The sequence below is a fragment of the Lepisma saccharinum genome, chromosome 14, assembly GCF_977018435.1.
Source record: "Lepisma saccharinum chromosome 14, izLepSacc3.1, whole genome shotgun sequence".
Lineage (NCBI taxonomy): Eukaryota > Metazoa > Arthropoda > Insecta > Zygentoma > Lepismatidae > Lepisma > Lepisma saccharinum.
Genome location: NC_139242.1, coordinates 65,250,858 through 65,268,785, shown reverse-complemented (window position 1 = coordinate 65,268,785; position 17,928 = coordinate 65,250,858). Strand labels below are relative to the sequence as shown.

Sequence of the window (17,928 nt, the reverse complement as noted above, 5' to 3'; positions counted from 1 at the left end):
GATGAAGGGACGAGCACAGGGAACGCCCATGCCTGGGTCGGGGTTCGAACCCGGAAATCCTGGTGTCGTAACGCGCTATGATAACCACTCCCCCACGCTTGGTTGATTTGGTGACAGGTAACAAAACACAACACACTTTTTTGTAGTTTCTTCAATGATATTCATTTGACTTTTTGAGTTCTGAGATACATTTTTTATTCCAAATTATTTCATCATTCACTGCAACACATAGGACAAGAATGCGCACTCATCACGGGTTCGAATCCTGGCCTGGATTGTTCATATGAGGTCCCTTAACCAATTTCATCATATTATCACTCAATCCTCATTTTCGCGATAACCAAATGTGGCAGAAAAGCGAAGTAAAATAAACCAAACCAACAACAATATGAACACGCGTTCTCTTGCCCAAATAAATACATCCGTATTTATGACTGTTAGAGACCAAGAGTAGTATATTTAAATAAAACACTACTAAAACGAGAGTCAGAGAGAGCCTGAGCATATATTTGTAATTTAATCATTATATATTCCATATTTGTAAAAGAAAAAAAGAAAGAAAGCAAAACATCATTGTCTGCACATAACACGTTCCCATTTCATAAATAATAAAACTACATCCCATATTATACATACGCACATATTGTACAACGTGTAAAAGGTTGTGTAAATACAGAGAACATAAGTACTGCAGAACATTTTACCCTGAGTTCTTTACAGGATTTACAAAAAATCTATGAGAAACCAATCCCCTATCTGTCCTATAGGAGATAGACTGGGGGACCTGAAAGCCTGGGCTTTCAACCATTGCAGCGGGGGGCGAGGGGACAAGAGAGGTAGAGGTAGAAATCTTCGTTTTCCTTGGGCCTGCCGTTTCTACCTGGAAACTGGTCTGGCGGAAGAAGAGCGAGCTAGGGTATCCAGCCAGCTTTGCCCGCGGAGAACACCGATGGACGAGAAGCGCGTGGAAAAGAAAGTGTTGCGTATGAGCTGTGGTGGCTTTAACAAGACAATAAATATTGTGATTTGAATATAATTCGAGATGTGAGATTGATTGATCTATCTCTGCTAGACTAGCTACTCCTCAGTGCACGTCACTGCCTCCACAAACTCTTGATGTTGGCGTCTGCGATACGCCAGTGCTCCACCGTGCCTCGCTTCAACCGCTGAAGGATCGGAAGTCGTGGTTTTCCCAGCCGTTTCAGAGAACCGGCAACGACGCCGGCCATAGTTGATTGGACTGGCCTCACAAACCACGAAGTCCGGAAGTGGCCGCATGATAGGAATTTTCCGGTGTCGGGTTCTGCCCCGGGATTCATTGAAGTCTCCGAGGCTGGCTAGGCCGCGTCGGCGCTTTGCTATTGCTTGAGTACCTAGTACAAGCGCTGGTTTGTGAAACATTGCGAAGCTCGTTACGTTTCAGTTCACCGGTTGAATGATCGTTTGGAATGGCAATAAAAACTCGATTTGCAAATGTAAATGTAGAAATAAAAAAGCTTGAACCTTGCCTTATCTAGCACGAGATTGATGCTCAATACAAGAACGTGTTGACTTCTGCCTGCTTGAATAACCTTTTACCAAAGTAAATAAGACTTATTGAGACTGTACCTTCAGTTTGTATTAGGATCATCAATTATGTGTGTGTGTTCATCGTACGAAGGATCGAATCCAGGACCGTTGATCAGAATGCAACAGTGTTGGAGTGAGGAATCTGAAACGTGCAGCTCGATTCGTGACGAAGGCCAGCAAGATTTTGTAGGTGGCTGACGGCCGTGCTACACTATCGGAAAATCATTATGTCCAGGGCTGCGAATTAAAAGGATATAATTTCTGTCCCCACCTGAATATTAGCTCTGGAAAACGCGCGTTTGACCTTAAGAGACATAGCTAGAGGGAATATACGGTTGCAAAATAGTGATGTCGACGCTGTACTCCTCTGGCTCATTTATATTTCAGTTTTAAGTTGATCCACATTGATGTGCCGTAGTTCATTCGACCTTGTAATAGGGTTTCGTAATTAGCGCTATACTCATGACCAGAGTATTCTTAGCCGGCCTCTGTGGCAGAGTGGTTAGCACCGCACGCTACGTCGTGTTCTCTGCGAGTGTCCCTTCATCACATCATCGTTCATCCTCATCTGCGTCATTAGTCAAACGTGGCAGGAAATGGAAGTAAAATAAACCAAATTAATAGTTTCCAGGCGAATGTTCGCAGCAGTACTAGTGCAACACTAAAATCTGACTGTCACTACGATTAAACATCAGACGAAACTAACGAGAGTCCTTTCAGTCTTGTTGGTTCATGTGAAGTCCAAGACCGTCACCAGATGCTAAGATTTGTCCTTCATCGTCTGCATTTTATCTCATACTCTGCGAAAGCCGCTTGCGCCAATGGACAACTGCAAGTCTGTTTCTGCACGACAGTGATACTTGAGTCCGTGCATCCATATGCGACCTTGGAACGAAAGAAGGTTGTGATTCTGCAGACAGTTTCGAGATGGAATGGATGAGAATGAAATCGGAAAATGAACACCTACTCAAAGAAGTATCAAAACACAGTAATTTCTTTGAAGTTGATAACGAAAGAAGCCCGTTGCCGAGTGACTAAGCAGTAGCGTAAATATTTTATTCAAATCTAACCTTCCACGTTATTAGCCTGTGGTGAGTGAAGGGAGGAGCTTTTTTGTTGCGAATTGTGTGTTGCAACAAGGTTAGTGAGCACATCCTCGTTATATTTTAGTTAGAACATTTTATTATTTAAATACATGTCAATGTGTCTTACGTTCATTTATTGGTAATTGCAAAAGAATGTGTTGTTTTTTAGTCTTGCTTCTCCGCGATAAATGTTAAGTTGCACAGTGGCGTGCCTAGAATTTCGTAAGGGGGATGGGGTTGTGATACTTTTTTTTTTAATAACTAGTGCCGAATTTTATTATATTTTCAGGTGTTCCACGTTTATTTTTATTATTAGTGAATGACTAGCATCAACCCACCTTCCCAATGTACGCCACTGACCTTACACGAGACGAAATATGCAGAAACGTAGCGTGTAAGGATCCTTATGTTCTTTCTCGACTACTACTACCCCGTCCCCCTCTGAGCCAAGAACAAAGAACAATATAAGACACAAATAAAGATACAATCGTGCCGTTAATTTGGAGACCATCTAGAAGAAAGGAACGAGTGCTTAAGGGAGGGAAAGTTTATGCTTTACTCAGCCCAGCCTTACAGGAAAATGAAGTTGAGAAATGACCAACTTTAAAATTTTTGCATAAAATCTTTTACATGGTTTAATGAATTGAAAGCGTAAAACAATATAACTAGTTTCTCATTCGGAAAAGAGATGTGTACATGTATTTAATGCTGTAGTTATTGTTGCTGCAGGCTAAATTGGCAAGGTCCCTCCCTTTCTGAGCAGAGTGCAAGAAGACCTTGTGCGTAGTTGCGTGTGAAGCAGTGGGAGACTGGACTGCTCCTATACGCACGGCATGGGTGGGTTTTCGCACCGCAGATCGCCGTGAATGAATCAAACGTTCAAAAGAGGGGGGCGGGGGTTATTTTGGCAAACTTTCAAGTCAGCGTACAAGCATTTCACATGTGTATATTTTGATACGGGGACAGCAACTGCATACATGTGTGCAAGTGACGTAATTGTATCGAACGAGGTCAAGAACAGGTCATAGCGGGGAAGAGGACGACAGCTTTCTTCCTCTCTTTTTTTTTCTCTAAAAAAAAACCTCTGGGTATTGAACCAGAAACATTTGCAGGTACTTTTTTGTACCCTATATTTCCCTTTAGGCATAATCACACCGCGGAGTAGTTAGAAATCTAATTGGGACAGCTGATAAAATTCTCTGAAGCTTGAACACGCGGATACATAAGCAATGTATGTGTATGCGGAAAGTACGTTGAGTGAGATTCACCAGGGATCGAACACCTGATCACCGAAATAGATTCTTGTGGATCCTCTTGACCACAAATATGCTGTCAGAATCTCGATTGACAAGATTTAACGTTCCAGGCCTCTCCATTGGATGATGATGATAGCGTGGTGGCATCGTTGTCTCTTTGTAATCAAGAGGTTCCGGGTTCGATCCCCAGTGAAGCTACATTGCACAGATGTTCGGATGCCACTTTAAGATGAAAGTCCAGTCCCCATCATCCTATTTCTGTATAAACTGTACTTGAAACAATCTTTTGCATCCATTGGTACTTGTTAAAACATTAAACTTCATCGATTGTGGGTGCTGGCTGCTAACGTCGCAAGGAAATGATTTCATCCCCAGGATTATTTAGGCATGAGCTATTCCTTCAAGTAATTCCTGCATGCAACTCGTTAACAAATTCTTGTTTTTACCCCAATTTTCGTTTTTAGTATTTACTCTCTGCGCCTTTACTTAAGAACTGATACAAACTTTTGTACGTGACTTATCACATTCTCCATTTCTTCCATTGATACAGCCAAATTCAATTACATCGCAGATTTCTATGTTGGAACGAGCCGAGTAACATGCACACCACTTGGCAACACTTTGCTTGCGAAATTTTTGGATAGAAACGTTTCTAACTCATCTATCATGTCAGCCTCCGTAGTGGAGTGGTTAGCATAACGCGCTACGACGTCAGGAATCCCGTGTTCGAATCTAGGCTTAGTGAGTGCCCCTTCATTAATTTCACCATCCCTCAGTCTTATCGTCGCAATGAACCCACTGATGGCAGAAAAGCGACACTAATTAACAAGAAACAATCATGTCAACTTTCCTAGCATGGTCACAGCGTTTTGAAACATCTAAATAGTTGGGGACAAGCAGGTGATTGATTCAGTGTGATTAATAAATCTAATTTGTAATGTATAGTATTATGTTGCCCAGATATAGTTGGGCAGATGTTAGCTTGCGTGAGTGTAGTTTGTAAATTTATTTGTGTTACTTACTTAACGTTTTCTGTTTCACAGGATTTGTTTCGTGTTCGCCGAATCCCTGCAAGAACAATGGGCAGTGTGTATCCAATCCCAGGGGAGAATCTTATTGCAAGTAAGTGTTTCTTCTATTTGGGTACTTGAATTTGTTATTATTTCTCTTTCGTGTGCCATTAGATAGACTGTATAGATGAGTTGTTTACGATGAACGAATCACAGCATGTTGTCATTTCCAGTTCGATTAAAATGTTAACACAATTTCAGAACCTACCCAGTGGCTGTTGTTTGCATGTGTGTCACTGGAAATTTTGCAGCAAACATATTAATGCGAGATACTGTTTATAGTGGGACCACAGGGAAATGACCTGTGCAGAACCACGTGTCCTGTGCATCGTACTTGCGTGTGGAGGGGAGGGGAGCATGCTTTCTCAGGGAGCTTTCAGATCGAAGCGATACGCGACACATGTCGTTTGGGAACGAATCAATCAACAGAAACGTTTCAGACCGTAGCGGCGCGACAGGCCGCACAAACCTGCGTTCGATTGGTGAACTTGTGTCGCTTGTCACTTAAGTGTGAACTCTCCTTTATGGCCCGAGTTGAACGGATAGAGGGGATGATGCGGGAAGGTTTTTGGCCGAAGGTTTCTTTGTGGTCGCTCTCTACCTCCACCATGTAGTTATTTTAATTTGAATTGGTCACGGATCGATCATTGTCCAGTTTGTCTTGTTGATTACAGTGGTTGTATTTTTGTTTTGTCATTATTGGTGTGTGCTTTTGTGTTTGTGTCCTTCTGGGACAAGTAGGATGGAGATACTCAACGTCAACAGCGTTCTCAGTTTCCATTATGAGTAGCTCGTATAGAAGTGAAACTTCTACGTCTTTTTGATACTCTCTTGTTGCATGGTCCAATTGTGTCCTCTTCTTTCCATTCTTTTATTTTCGACTTACACCTCTGGCGTTTTTACCAATACTTGTGTATATTGCATGATCTCACTGGCTCCATCCTCTTCGTCCTCAGCTCAACCTTGCCTTGTCTCTTTAGTCTTGCTCCTTGACAACCTCCACACCCCGTTGTATCTCCTTGTTCATTGTCTTTACCATACGTCTCAAGAAGTTATGTATCCTGCATGTGCTGGCTTCCTCTTTCATGGTCACTGCATCTTCTCCATGTGTTGTATGTTACCTTTTTGCATTTAGTTACATCTTTTCATTTCAGTGACCTTATACATTTCGATGTGCTCCGACTAAGATAAGTACATTAATGCATTGCAGTTGATGAACGCGAATTAGTGATGTTGGGAAAGTTGCTTTCAAAGTGAACCTGAGAACCTCGACAGACGCTTCGTGGTTGCATCTCGAGGGCAGGCCATTGTATCGCAGAAGATTTATTCAAAAAGCGCAATCTGTACTGTTACTCCGCTGTAGAGAAAAAAAAATTGAATGGCGCTCGCGTGAGTCATATACTTTTGTACTTGGTTCGTGGGACTCCACTCTCGGCCCGCTCTCATCTTTGTGCGGGACATTGCGACATCTGGACCAGGGTGACTTCGCGGCTGGGCGATTGGACATATCGTTCCATATGCCGGCGATTTCGGACGGCTTTAGGTGCTCAGCGAGCGAAGACGTGGGAAACCTCGATGGTGGTTAATGCTCGATTGTTCTCGTTGTTTAGCGCCTTCCTCCCAGAGGGCGGTTCACTTGTTCCCTCCCGTTTGATCCGATATCCATCTGATCGACTCTGCGCCGAAAGGGATCGGGGGAGGGTTGTGGGTAATCGGATGCGCGTGGCTCGCCATTCTCAAATTACTCTCTACACTTGTCGAGGCGGGAGTTTGAGCACGTGAAATTGTATTTAAATGGTCGTATAACAACTCACAGAATGACCTGTGAAGGGACGGGACGGTATGGAATGTGCTGGCAGTACAGTTCGTGAATGGAATTTCAACACGGACCTGCTGCCTATTGCATTTGTTATTGAACTTTTATTGCACATCTATTTACTAAAACTGAGGATGCCAGATTGAGACAGAAATTTCCCTAATGGTTAAAATATAAATTCTCAATCCTACCACAAAATTTACTTCTAAATAAATAATTATGCTAGAACTGCAAATCTGATTTTACAGTATTAATCTCGTCAATATTATAAGCTATGTAAAAAGTGTGTGGTAGAGCATTCTGTGCCCATTCTGCTTCGAAGTTTATTTCAAGTACATTTCATGCTCCGATAGGCTAATCGGTATACTGGACTTGCAGTTTAAAGTGGGATCCGAACTACTATTCCATCGATGTTTCACCCAGAAACCCTTGATTACAAGGTGACCGTTACCAACATACCATTGAGGAAGCTCCTCATTGTGCTTTGGGTTCGGATCCCACTTTAAACAGTAGGTCCATTCCCAATTAGCCTCAAGAATGGACTTAAAACATACTTAAACACACGAAGAGGACGGTACACCAATGCAGTGGCTATTACCTATAATGCCCATTGTATGAATTAGTGAATAATGGGTGGTAAGATCATTATCTAAGAATGGCATTACTTCATTCAACCGCATTATACATTCACTTCAATAAGAGTGTGTGACAGGGACTTTAGTGAGAGTTACTATGATTATCAGCATGGCATTCACTCGCTTTATTGCAATTGACCATCTGTCATTCGTAGTTTCGAGTTAGTAAACAAGTAAACAGCAGTTGACATGAAGTAAAATAAATACTATCTACTGGTAGAGCGGCCATTTTGCGTCCAAAGAACCACACGCAAATTCACATTTGCCATGGCTATGATTTCAATGTCTCATTGCAGTGTGTCGTTGCTTGGAGTGTTCATTAGTCTCCCTGTCACACCGTAATGAAGTCGGTGAACACACAAAAAAGAGAGCACACCAAAGCTCTGAGAGAGTAACATGAGCTACGCGAAACAGGTTTTTCTGGATCTCACAGGACTGGTTCGCAAGTCGCAGAATCTTTTTAGCCTTGTAATGAACATCTGGGCTGGTGTCAACTTGCCGGGAATTTAACTGAATCTTAACTGTACAGGAAGGCAGTTCTATTATGAAGTATTAATGATAGGAATTGAAGGTGGATGGCACATGATGGAGCCATGCTTAGATCAACAGCTATGTTTTTTTGAAGGGAGAGGAGATAGGTACGAAAACGATCGAGATTTTGTTCGGCCTCTAACACGCTCTGATTGCCACGAGCGTCTTTTTTTTGACTTTTCAAAGCACCGCCATCATTGCCTTCCCCTTCCCATGAACCTCTTTCTCATTGTTTACGAGGCACTAGATAAATATAATTGAAGCAGTTGGGGAAGAGAGGAGCAAGTATAAATGTCAACTTTTTGGCTAAGAACAACGAACCTGAATGTCCTGAAAAGTGACTGCATTATGCAGACTGAGGGGCCGCACACTTTCAGAGTAAATCCGAGTGTGTTGTGATGTAATATATGGCTTTATTTCAAGAATGTGCCAGTCGAAGGTGTACAGGTAGGGTATAATATATCACGGAGACCTTGTGGCGTCATGTTAGTACCAAAAGTGAATGTGTAAATATCTCCTTACCTCTTTAGTTGAAGATTCTAGCCGCCGAACCACTTGATGGTGTTCTGTTCTGAGGCCTGCCTCCCCGATGGTGCAGGAGTAACGTCTTACCTTGTTATCGTGATGCCCCGCCGCCCAGGGTTGTTACCAGGTGGACGCACATAGTGGTTCTGATGCCACTTTAAACTGTAGGTCCAGCCCTGATTAGCGTATCTGTGCATAAGGTGGACTTATGGCTAACTCAATATAAACGTTTTGCACCGTGCAGTTCTATGATGATTAATTTGCTTTTGTTAAACGTGATTATACCCGACTTCGCATCAGTGTATTACCATGACTACCTCGAATATAGGTTGTTGCTAATATAGAACAACACATTTTTGCCATTTCTATCTACGTACAGTCATGGGAAAAAATACTTCCCCCATAAGACTATTTATATTAAGGCTATATGGGGGAACTATTTTATTCCATGACTGTATAAGGCTACCATAGAGTCCAGTCGGGACTTTTTGTTGAAGGGCAACTCACCATCAACAATTGTAGTTGTCATTATTTTATAAAACAACTAATCTGAGAGTAGATCATGTCAGATAGCATCATCATAGGAGGGAAGTAAAAATGATAGATTCTGTTGAATAATTGACTCACGATCTCGACAACAGAGGTTCCAGGTTCGAGTGAATAGTGAGTTCAGCCCTGGCCCGAACTGAATGTTTCTTTCTGAGTGTGAAGAAAAGTGGAAATATACTTACTTACTTACTCGGATCCTCTTCTACACAAAGGTGTCGAGGTTTTGCAGAGAGCTCTCCATTGGTTACGATCCTCTGCTATCTTCCTTGCTTCATCCCATTTAATGCCTCTTCTGTTTTGGGTCTGATCAATGTTCTTGTTCCATGTTTGCCGTGGTCTTCCTTGGGGCCTCTTTTTTCCTATTCCTTTCCTCCCATATTTCCTTTGGTATTCTTCCATCCTTCATTCTATTAACATGGCCAACCCGTCTCAGTTGTGCCTCGATGACATTTTGTTCCACTGGTTTTGAATTTAGCGTTATCCTGATCGGGTGATTCCTAATTCTATCTCTTCTTGTTTTTCCAACCACTCTTCTTAAATATTTCATTCCGCTGTCTGTATCTGCCTACTTGTCAATACCCACGATTCGCTCCCATATAGCATAGTTGGTAAATACGTTGATTTATATATTGCCATTTTTGTTTTCTTGCTGATTTCTTTCTTTCCTAGAAAGATAGCATAATATAGTTTGTTTGTGTTTTGTATTCTTGTATTTAATTCTCCATCTATTCTTCCATTGCCGTTGATGGTGATTCCGAGGTATTTAAAACTCTTAACTTGTTCCAGTTCTTCGTTTTGAAACTCTTATTATGCATGGTTTCTCTTATAATAAATGAAAAGACGCGAAATAACTTTATCACCGTTATGTGATCTACATCAATTATATTCTTATAGTTAAGACTGTAAGTTATGAAGCTTTCAAAGCGCGTCAGATAAACATCATGCGTTTTTAAATGGTAACTTCTGACCATGGTCAGAGGAAAAAAATCGGGTCAGGTATTAAGAAGAACGATCTGCCAACACTAGATTTGGCACGTGGTAATTCGACCATCAGTTGAAAATTACCTTAGACGAAAACAAGTTGAATTCTGCGGACAAAAAATAGAGAAATCTACATCGACTATGGCATACGGATTTACCAGTTTTAATGAAAGTGCAGTTGATTCAGTTGTTTGTTATAATTCCGTTTTATGTTTAGATTGGCCAATCGGTACTGGGCATATGGGATCCGAACCACTCTGCGAGGTGCCTCCACTAGGGATCGAAGCGGGGACTCCTTGAATACAAGGTGACAGTGTTAGCACCACATCATCGGGGAGGTCCAAATTTCCATTGGGGTTTGTGGTCCTTGCGGTTGTTTTACTGAGTTCTGTAACGACATCTTCAACCCTTTTGTGCACAACAAATAAAAATTGCACTGAAAAGAGAGAACAATAAATAGATTAAACTAATCAGATATGCAGCTTCTTTGCCTCGCATCCTCCAAATTATCTTCCGTTCAACAGAAGAACGTGTGACTTATCCATTTTTCCGAATTCATTTTCCACCTTTGAGTGGCCGCTGGATGCTTAGTGCTCCAAAACGTACATCCATCCACTCTCTCTACCGTGGAAGTGTGGGTAACGAGGCGAGGAGCAATCGAACAGTTTTTGCCGTAACGGAACAAATGTTACAGTTCCTCCGTCCCACGGTTGAAAGGAGGCACTTCTCCTGTGAGAACAAAGCCCGCCGAACGAGAGTGTGCCCAGATTGTGTGGGCAGAGCAGCCCACGGAGTGCCAGTCTCTGTAGGGATCAGTGACAAAAGAGTTCGCAACAATGGCACGAGTCTCCCTTGAGCCAGTCGTGATGGGGCACCTCCACTTGCCGCACAAACTTCGTGGGAAGATACCCAGGAACGCCAGTGCCTGAGACTACCATGGGATTTACATGCTGCTTTGCTCGTTAAACGAATAGTGTTTTTATTGTACCTTGTCTTCTTCGGGCAGGAATCAGATGAAACAATTGTATACGTCGGGTTCGGTTGAGAACGCGTAATTTTTATTCGGTTCGCAGCATGTTTCAGTTCGTTCAGACACGTAACATCAGTTTGTTTAGTTGAAAAGCTGGTCAACGAGCCTGTGCCTTGCGTAGGCAAAGGATGCGCTGTGGAGTGAAATCATGGTGTGGAAGACTCTGCAACAAGCTATTTTCCATGACCGCACTTGACACATATTTGAATGCACTATTGCTATGAATATTGTTTGGGAACATAAAAGAGAAACCTAATAAACTTGTCTTTGTTTGCTAAATTAGTGTCCATACAAACACTGCATTTATCGACAATATTAACCAGTCGATTAAACACTTACTTTAAAATTGACATTTATTTGATTTCATTATTGTTGTTTGTTGTATGATAGCTAACATGGGAAAGTTAATTTCGACGCGCACGATAAACTTCTTAGAGGATTATATAGTTGTCCACGATAACAAAGATATATTATTACTATACTCACTGTATAAAAAGCAAAAGCATTATTATTAAGGTGTTATCTTTTTTGGAAACTGGAAATGTTGTAAGCCATACATCTTGGGATGCTGATGTAGAAATTTAACATTAACTTTATAAATGTGGTCGGTTGAACTAATAATTACTTGCTCCTTCATTCTCCTCTCGACAAGTCAAGATTGCGGCATCTGCGGAGTAGATCCGGAGAAGATAGAATTTTGTGATTCTGGAGGGCTAAGCAAGACCGGACATAGAGCGTGGGATTGGAAACCTGAATCGGGAGTCGAGAATGTTGAGCAGGTGACGACGGATGTAGAAGTGACTGGTTTCTCAATGACTTTTCTTCTTCTGGAAGGTTTTTTTCTGTACCTGAGCTCGCAACACAGCTTTGGATTTCAAAAACATTTTCTTGAATACATTAGCAAAACTAGCAAATAAATTATGCATACGCACAGACACATAAGCATGTACGTAACTACCTCTCTTTCTCTCTCTCACTCTCTCTATATACAAACACAAACAAACATGCATGTATATATGTGGTCCGTGGGAGCATTTCCGGATACAGTCCAATATCTAGAGTCACTATAACGAGCTTTGGTACATTGTCAAAAGGTACAGAGTTCCTTCCTTAATGTGCATCATTATAGTCAGACAACACGGATTTCTCTCAATTATGCATGATACCAAAAGATGTAAATTCCTGTGAAGAAACCAGTAATGGGAAAGGGTTTAAGTGTTTGTTCCATTTTCTGATGCTGAACAGACGTCATTTTTTAAGCCTAATGTGCAAGATAAGTTCAGAAAAGAAAATGAAAACTGAGGTGAATGAAATGAATTAGAAAATAATTCAAACTACAGTTTAACACATGGTGTAAAATAATGACTAAAACAAACTTTTCACAATTGAGTTAATTTTTCTCTGTTACTATTGGGTTAATCGCAATGATGAGGCGAACAATGAACCGATACAATTTATGATGGGACAAGAACGAATGTTCCATCCATGACTTTCGTACGGTTCGAACCTCAGACCTCCTCCACTCCAAAATATATAACACCAACTTTGGTGTCTTGGGATGTCAACACACACCAAGTACGAAGGCCTTTAACATTGTTAAACTTGTTGTGATTTACTAAGCCCCGCGACAGGTTAACTTTGCTGCAACTTTTCGCATACATAGACCCAAACGTGCGCGCAGAATATAGTTCCGCTGCAATACTGCGGATTTTCTCACTGTCTGTGATATGAACAGCTCAGCAGTTAGGGCGAGACTGGCACGGGGATCCTGAGTGTCGTTCTCGAGTGGATTGATACATAAAATCTGCTGCAAACTTAACCTGTCGCGGGGCTTAGAGTGTTACATCCCTTTTGGTGGCAACTTGGTCGCATATTTTATAAAGTGTACACAAGCTTACGCAAATCTGAACAGGGGCCATCAATTCAAGAGTATAGGTTACTGAAAAACTTGCCATCATTTTAATTTCTTAATTAAATTTACAACTCTTCTTGTAAAACATGAATACGTGGCAAATTGTCGTCACTTCTTGTGCTTAACATGTGTTAAATATTGACACATGTTTTCTTACGCAAGACTCCATGGAAACTAGTTAAAGTAATGACCTCACCAGCTGATCTGCCTTCGATTTCCGGTAAAGATTTCTTACGGCACTGTATCTACTCCCCCCCCCCATGTAGTATCTGAATAAAGCTGGCCCTCGCGCAGACTTTTCTATTATTATTATTTTTTGTAATACTTCTGGGTTGAACACTGCTTCTCTTGAAATTCCTACATTTCTTGACGCAACAAAGCGTGAGCACTTAATTTTATGAGAAGCACGATCTTCAACAAAGGAGGATATTTAAATATTATTACTCGCTGGCTTCTTCTAATTGAAATTATTTCACAGCATTTAATATTATTCTTAATTTATTCGGTTGATCGCTTTTGATCAAATCACATGAATTACGTATTGCAATACAACTACCAACTGTCTTGTACAGTATAATCTATATTCCTACACAGATTTATATACAGTTTCAGTAGCATGTAAAAAATAAAATTTTATTTTTAGTGTGTGAACTTGGTATATTTCCTATATTTAATTTATTCGGTTGATCGCTTTTGATCAAATCACATGAATTACGTATTGCAATACAACTACCAACTGTCTTGTACAGTATAATCTATATTCGTACACTGATTTATGTACAGTTTCAGTAGCATGTAAACAATAAAATTTTATTTTTAGTGTGTGAACTTGGTATATTTCCTATATTTTAATGAACACTACTTTGGTCATATATTGTGTATACATGGACGTCCGGAAGGGGGTGCAAGGGGGGGGGGGCACGGCATCCCCTGGAAAATGAATGTCCGACAAAAAGTATATATTTCGCACATAATTTCATTTCAGTCACAGTAATTTATGTTCATTATTATAAGGGCGTTGAAGGAACATGATAATTTCAGACTGAAGTAGTGTTTTTTGAAGGTACATCACTAATATGGGGGAAAGTATGCCTCCTTTGCCCCCCTGGAAAAAAAATACCTTACTTGCCCCTCCCTGGAAAAAATCCTGCGGACGCCCATGTGTATATACATTTTTTTTTATGTAATCAGTAAGAGTCACATAACCCTTCTCGCTCCGTTGGTAATGTTACCACAAATTAGTAACTGATATCAATTCTTCAAAGTCTTTAAAAATATTGCGTGCACAAACTGTCGTGCTAAATGCACAGTGAGACTAAACCAAATAAAAAAAACGCGTGGGGAAAACTGGGCTGGGCCCAATCGAGCCAACCCTGACTAATCCCCGCGACAGGTTAAGTTTGCAGCAACGTTTCACATATGTAGACCCAAACGTGCGCGCAGAATATAGTTCCGCTGCAATACTGTCAATTTTATCATTGTCTGTTATATGAACAACAGATCGGCGGTTGAGGCGAGACTGGCACAGGAGATTCTGAGCGCCTTTCTCGCGCGAATAAATACATAAAACCTGCTGCAAACTTAACCTGTCGCGGGGCTTAGTGCGCTTCTGTGTAGGAGTTTTCTATTTAATTGTGATATATATTGGTTATGAAAACAACTAATGAGTTTGAAAGTACCTGCATCTGTGGTGCTAGTATTTCTGTTGGTCGATTGTCGGTGAGCACAGTCTCATTAGTTTGTATCATAGGTTCAGTTCTGATTAATATGAGCATAAAACTGTCACAGATGTTCGATTGGAATAGGGGGTAAATGTAAAGCATGGATGTTTACTGTGTTTGTATTCTTCATTTATTTCATAACATCATCGTCGCGATAAACTTCGCAAGATAGAGTAGAAATGTAAATCAATGTTGTTTTTTTTTTCAATTAGTGAAAATCATGGAAAATGTAAGATAGGAGTGTCCTTTAGTTTACATTATTTCCTATGGCTATGTACAGTGATTTTTACACATGCCTCAATTTACGGTCGTTCTGGTCCTAATATTTTATATCCTGGCTAAATCTATTTTGGATCAACAATACTCCTTTTCATTCTACTTTGTTAGTAGATCGAACAAAACTTTTGTGGTCAAGACGTGTATCATTGTGTACTTTGTCCTGCAAGGGGGTTGATGTGAGCTAACGAGACTGTGGCGACTGAGCATATGGTAAGGATAATCCTCTGCAGGGTTGTGCGCCGTGTGTCACCATACAGCCTCAACATATTTAACTTCTTTTTAAGAGGACGTAACCAGACACGTTATAATTCCAAAAGGAGGGGAGGTCAAAATAAAATGTGACTAAACAAGCGAGAAAGAAGAAAGAAAAGACAGAGCTTAATGAGCGAATGGAAGATTTGATTGATTGAATTTAAGTCCACTTTATGCACAGTAAGGCTAGTAGGGACTGGACCTACAGTTTATAAAGTGGGATCCGAACCACTATGTGCCTCCACCGCGTATCGAACCCCGAACCCCTTGATTATAAGACGATGGCGATACCACTGCGCCACGGGGAGGCAAGGGAATGGAAGAGAAAGGAATGAAGGACAGAGGGAGATAAAGGAAGACAAATAAATGTGACTATAAGAGAGAGTAACTAAACGAGGCATAGAGAGAGAGAGAGAGAGAGAGAGAAGAAAAAGAAATTGGGAATACCAGGAGAGAGAAAAAGACGAAAAATAAAACATCGAGAAAGAAAAATGATCAACAAAAAGGTGAGTAAGCACCAGTCAGAATGAGAGAGGGAGAGGGAGTTTAAAAGAAGATACAGTACAAGATAAAGATAAAGAAATCGGTTGCAAAGAAATGAAAGACCAGTTGTATATGTCGTTGTTTATGAGAAGGGGAGTGGTGTCTTTATATGACTTGACGTGTACAAATAACTCAAGTTCCAATGCATCTAAAAACTGTAATGTCAATCAATAAATTGACCAGTGCAGTTTGTGGGGCTGTGTTCTATTGATCTTAGATGCACTGTTTAAAATAAATCGCTGCTCGTAATGTCCCTGTGAACGACACTGTTGGTTGTAAACTAGGAGAAAAGCTGTTGTGTGTGCATGTCGGCAAGCAAGGAATTCCCCTCCCGCTCCTGGAATCGGACTAATTTCTGATTGCGCAGAGGAAGTCGGGCGACGCGCATGAGCTGGAGCCGGGCTTTTGCGGAGGCGGCCGAGCAGGATACACACACGGCCGCGATCAAACACCTGTTGCCGAAAGCGCATGCGCGTACGCGTCGCCCGGGGAGGGAAGCAGGGTTGTCAAGTCGTGCAATGTAACGGAACAGATCTGGCCTCGCCATTTCCCGTTCGCACTTCCCACCTACTCAGAACCGGTCGCTGGCCAACATACCAACAAGTTCCAGAGTACTTCGACATTGGAAGGACACATGACGTCGGTTGTAAATAAATACTGTGATGGAATTATCGGATGGTCATATCTTTCTCGCCTCCGGAAATATCTGAACTTACTTAAAAGCATACTGAAAGGCAAGCGGTGTTACAGGAACAGCAACAACAATAATATAGGACCAAGAGCGTCATTAAAAAGGGGTTTGAGATCAATGATGGGACCCGTGTGTCGGTTTTCATCGCACTGACACATAACATGAAAGTTCACTGTCATTTATGGTGTCTGAAGGTTTGGGAAATGGGGAGGGTCAGTGTGTATGGCATCGGACTGTCACACGTGAGACCACATTTTGGTTCCCGGGGATGGTTGATGCCCTGCCTATAAATAAACCAAATCAGTCACATTACTCATGCATCATTCTTTGTTGAATAATTGCGATTAAATAAATACAGACGAGAATATTCCTCCACTCCTCCTTTCCAAAGAGTGTGCTTTCTTTGCCTTTCCATATAAAGAGAGAAGAATATTTTAAACCCATCAACCCTCATGAGAATTAGCGCTTCAACGGGGATGAAAGAGCTACTGATGAAATGGATGATGGGACCAACACAATGGTGCACCAATGCCTAACCCGAGGTTCGAACTACCGACCTGTGGCTTCGCAGCGTGATACGCTGATGTATACTGACAAACAAAAAATCAATGAATAATATTTTTGTGGACAAAACTTTTCTCTCTGCTGAGTTGTAATTAAATTCTTAACTGAATAAATATTAGAGCTCCCCCAAAGGCGACACTTATGCATGCACATTCAGTATTATTCGTACGAGAGAATGATATACATTGTTTTGACGCATTACAGGGTTCGAACGCTGCACGAACGTGAAACATGAATGGTTCCTTCTGTGTTTCATACGGTCTTCAATAGCATCACACTGTTTGTGGGCGTTTAATTATATTTCCATACGCACACTAAATCATCATTCTTCTTTCTGCACAGTACACATATACAGCGGGAAAAAATGCAACTGACCCGGCGCTAGTTCTTTTGCCCGAACGAAAGCCTTTAAAAAACCTGCAGGAAGCATGCATCTGTGGATTTCCAGGTCAACCTATAATGCCAAAATACCAAACTAATTTGCAGCACTGTCAATAATAATTGGAAATAGCATGCTCCGTTAATTTTGAAGCGTCATAAACGAGATCTATTCCATAATATAAGGCATTAGAATAATTAAGTAATGACGTGACGTAGAAGGAAGCTTACCAATTCCGGTTATTTTGTGAACCGACCTCGATATCGATATTTTGAGCCATTACTAGTTTTTTAAAGAAAAAAGTCGTTATGTAAACTTTTTTTTGTATCGTACTTATATCTACTTAGCAGGTCATGATGTGCGATGTTCTAGCCTGAACTAGTAACGTTTGAATACAATGTTGGTCATTTAGTTTATCTTTGTCGCATTTCTTCTACTTTTGACCAATCGCGACGGTAAGGGTGAATGATGATATGAGATGAAGGGACAATCACAAACACATACGGACTACACAAACCCCATAGAGAATTCAGGCGTCAT

At 41.1% G+C, this 17,928-nt stretch overlaps 1 protein-coding gene across 1 annotated transcript in view; it reads left to right on the top strand.

Moving 5' to 3' along the window:
- N (neurogenic locus Notch protein) overlaps positions 1-17,928 on the top strand; it is a 107,896-nt gene that overhangs the window by 18,964 nt on the left and 71,004 nt on the right. Inside the window, exon 2 of the mRNA XM_083135820.1 lies at positions 4,954-5,032. Within this exon, the coding sequence (XP_082991946.1) occupies positions 4,954-5,032 (79 nt within the window). The remainder of the gene's footprint in view (positions 1-4,953; positions 5,033-17,928) is intronic.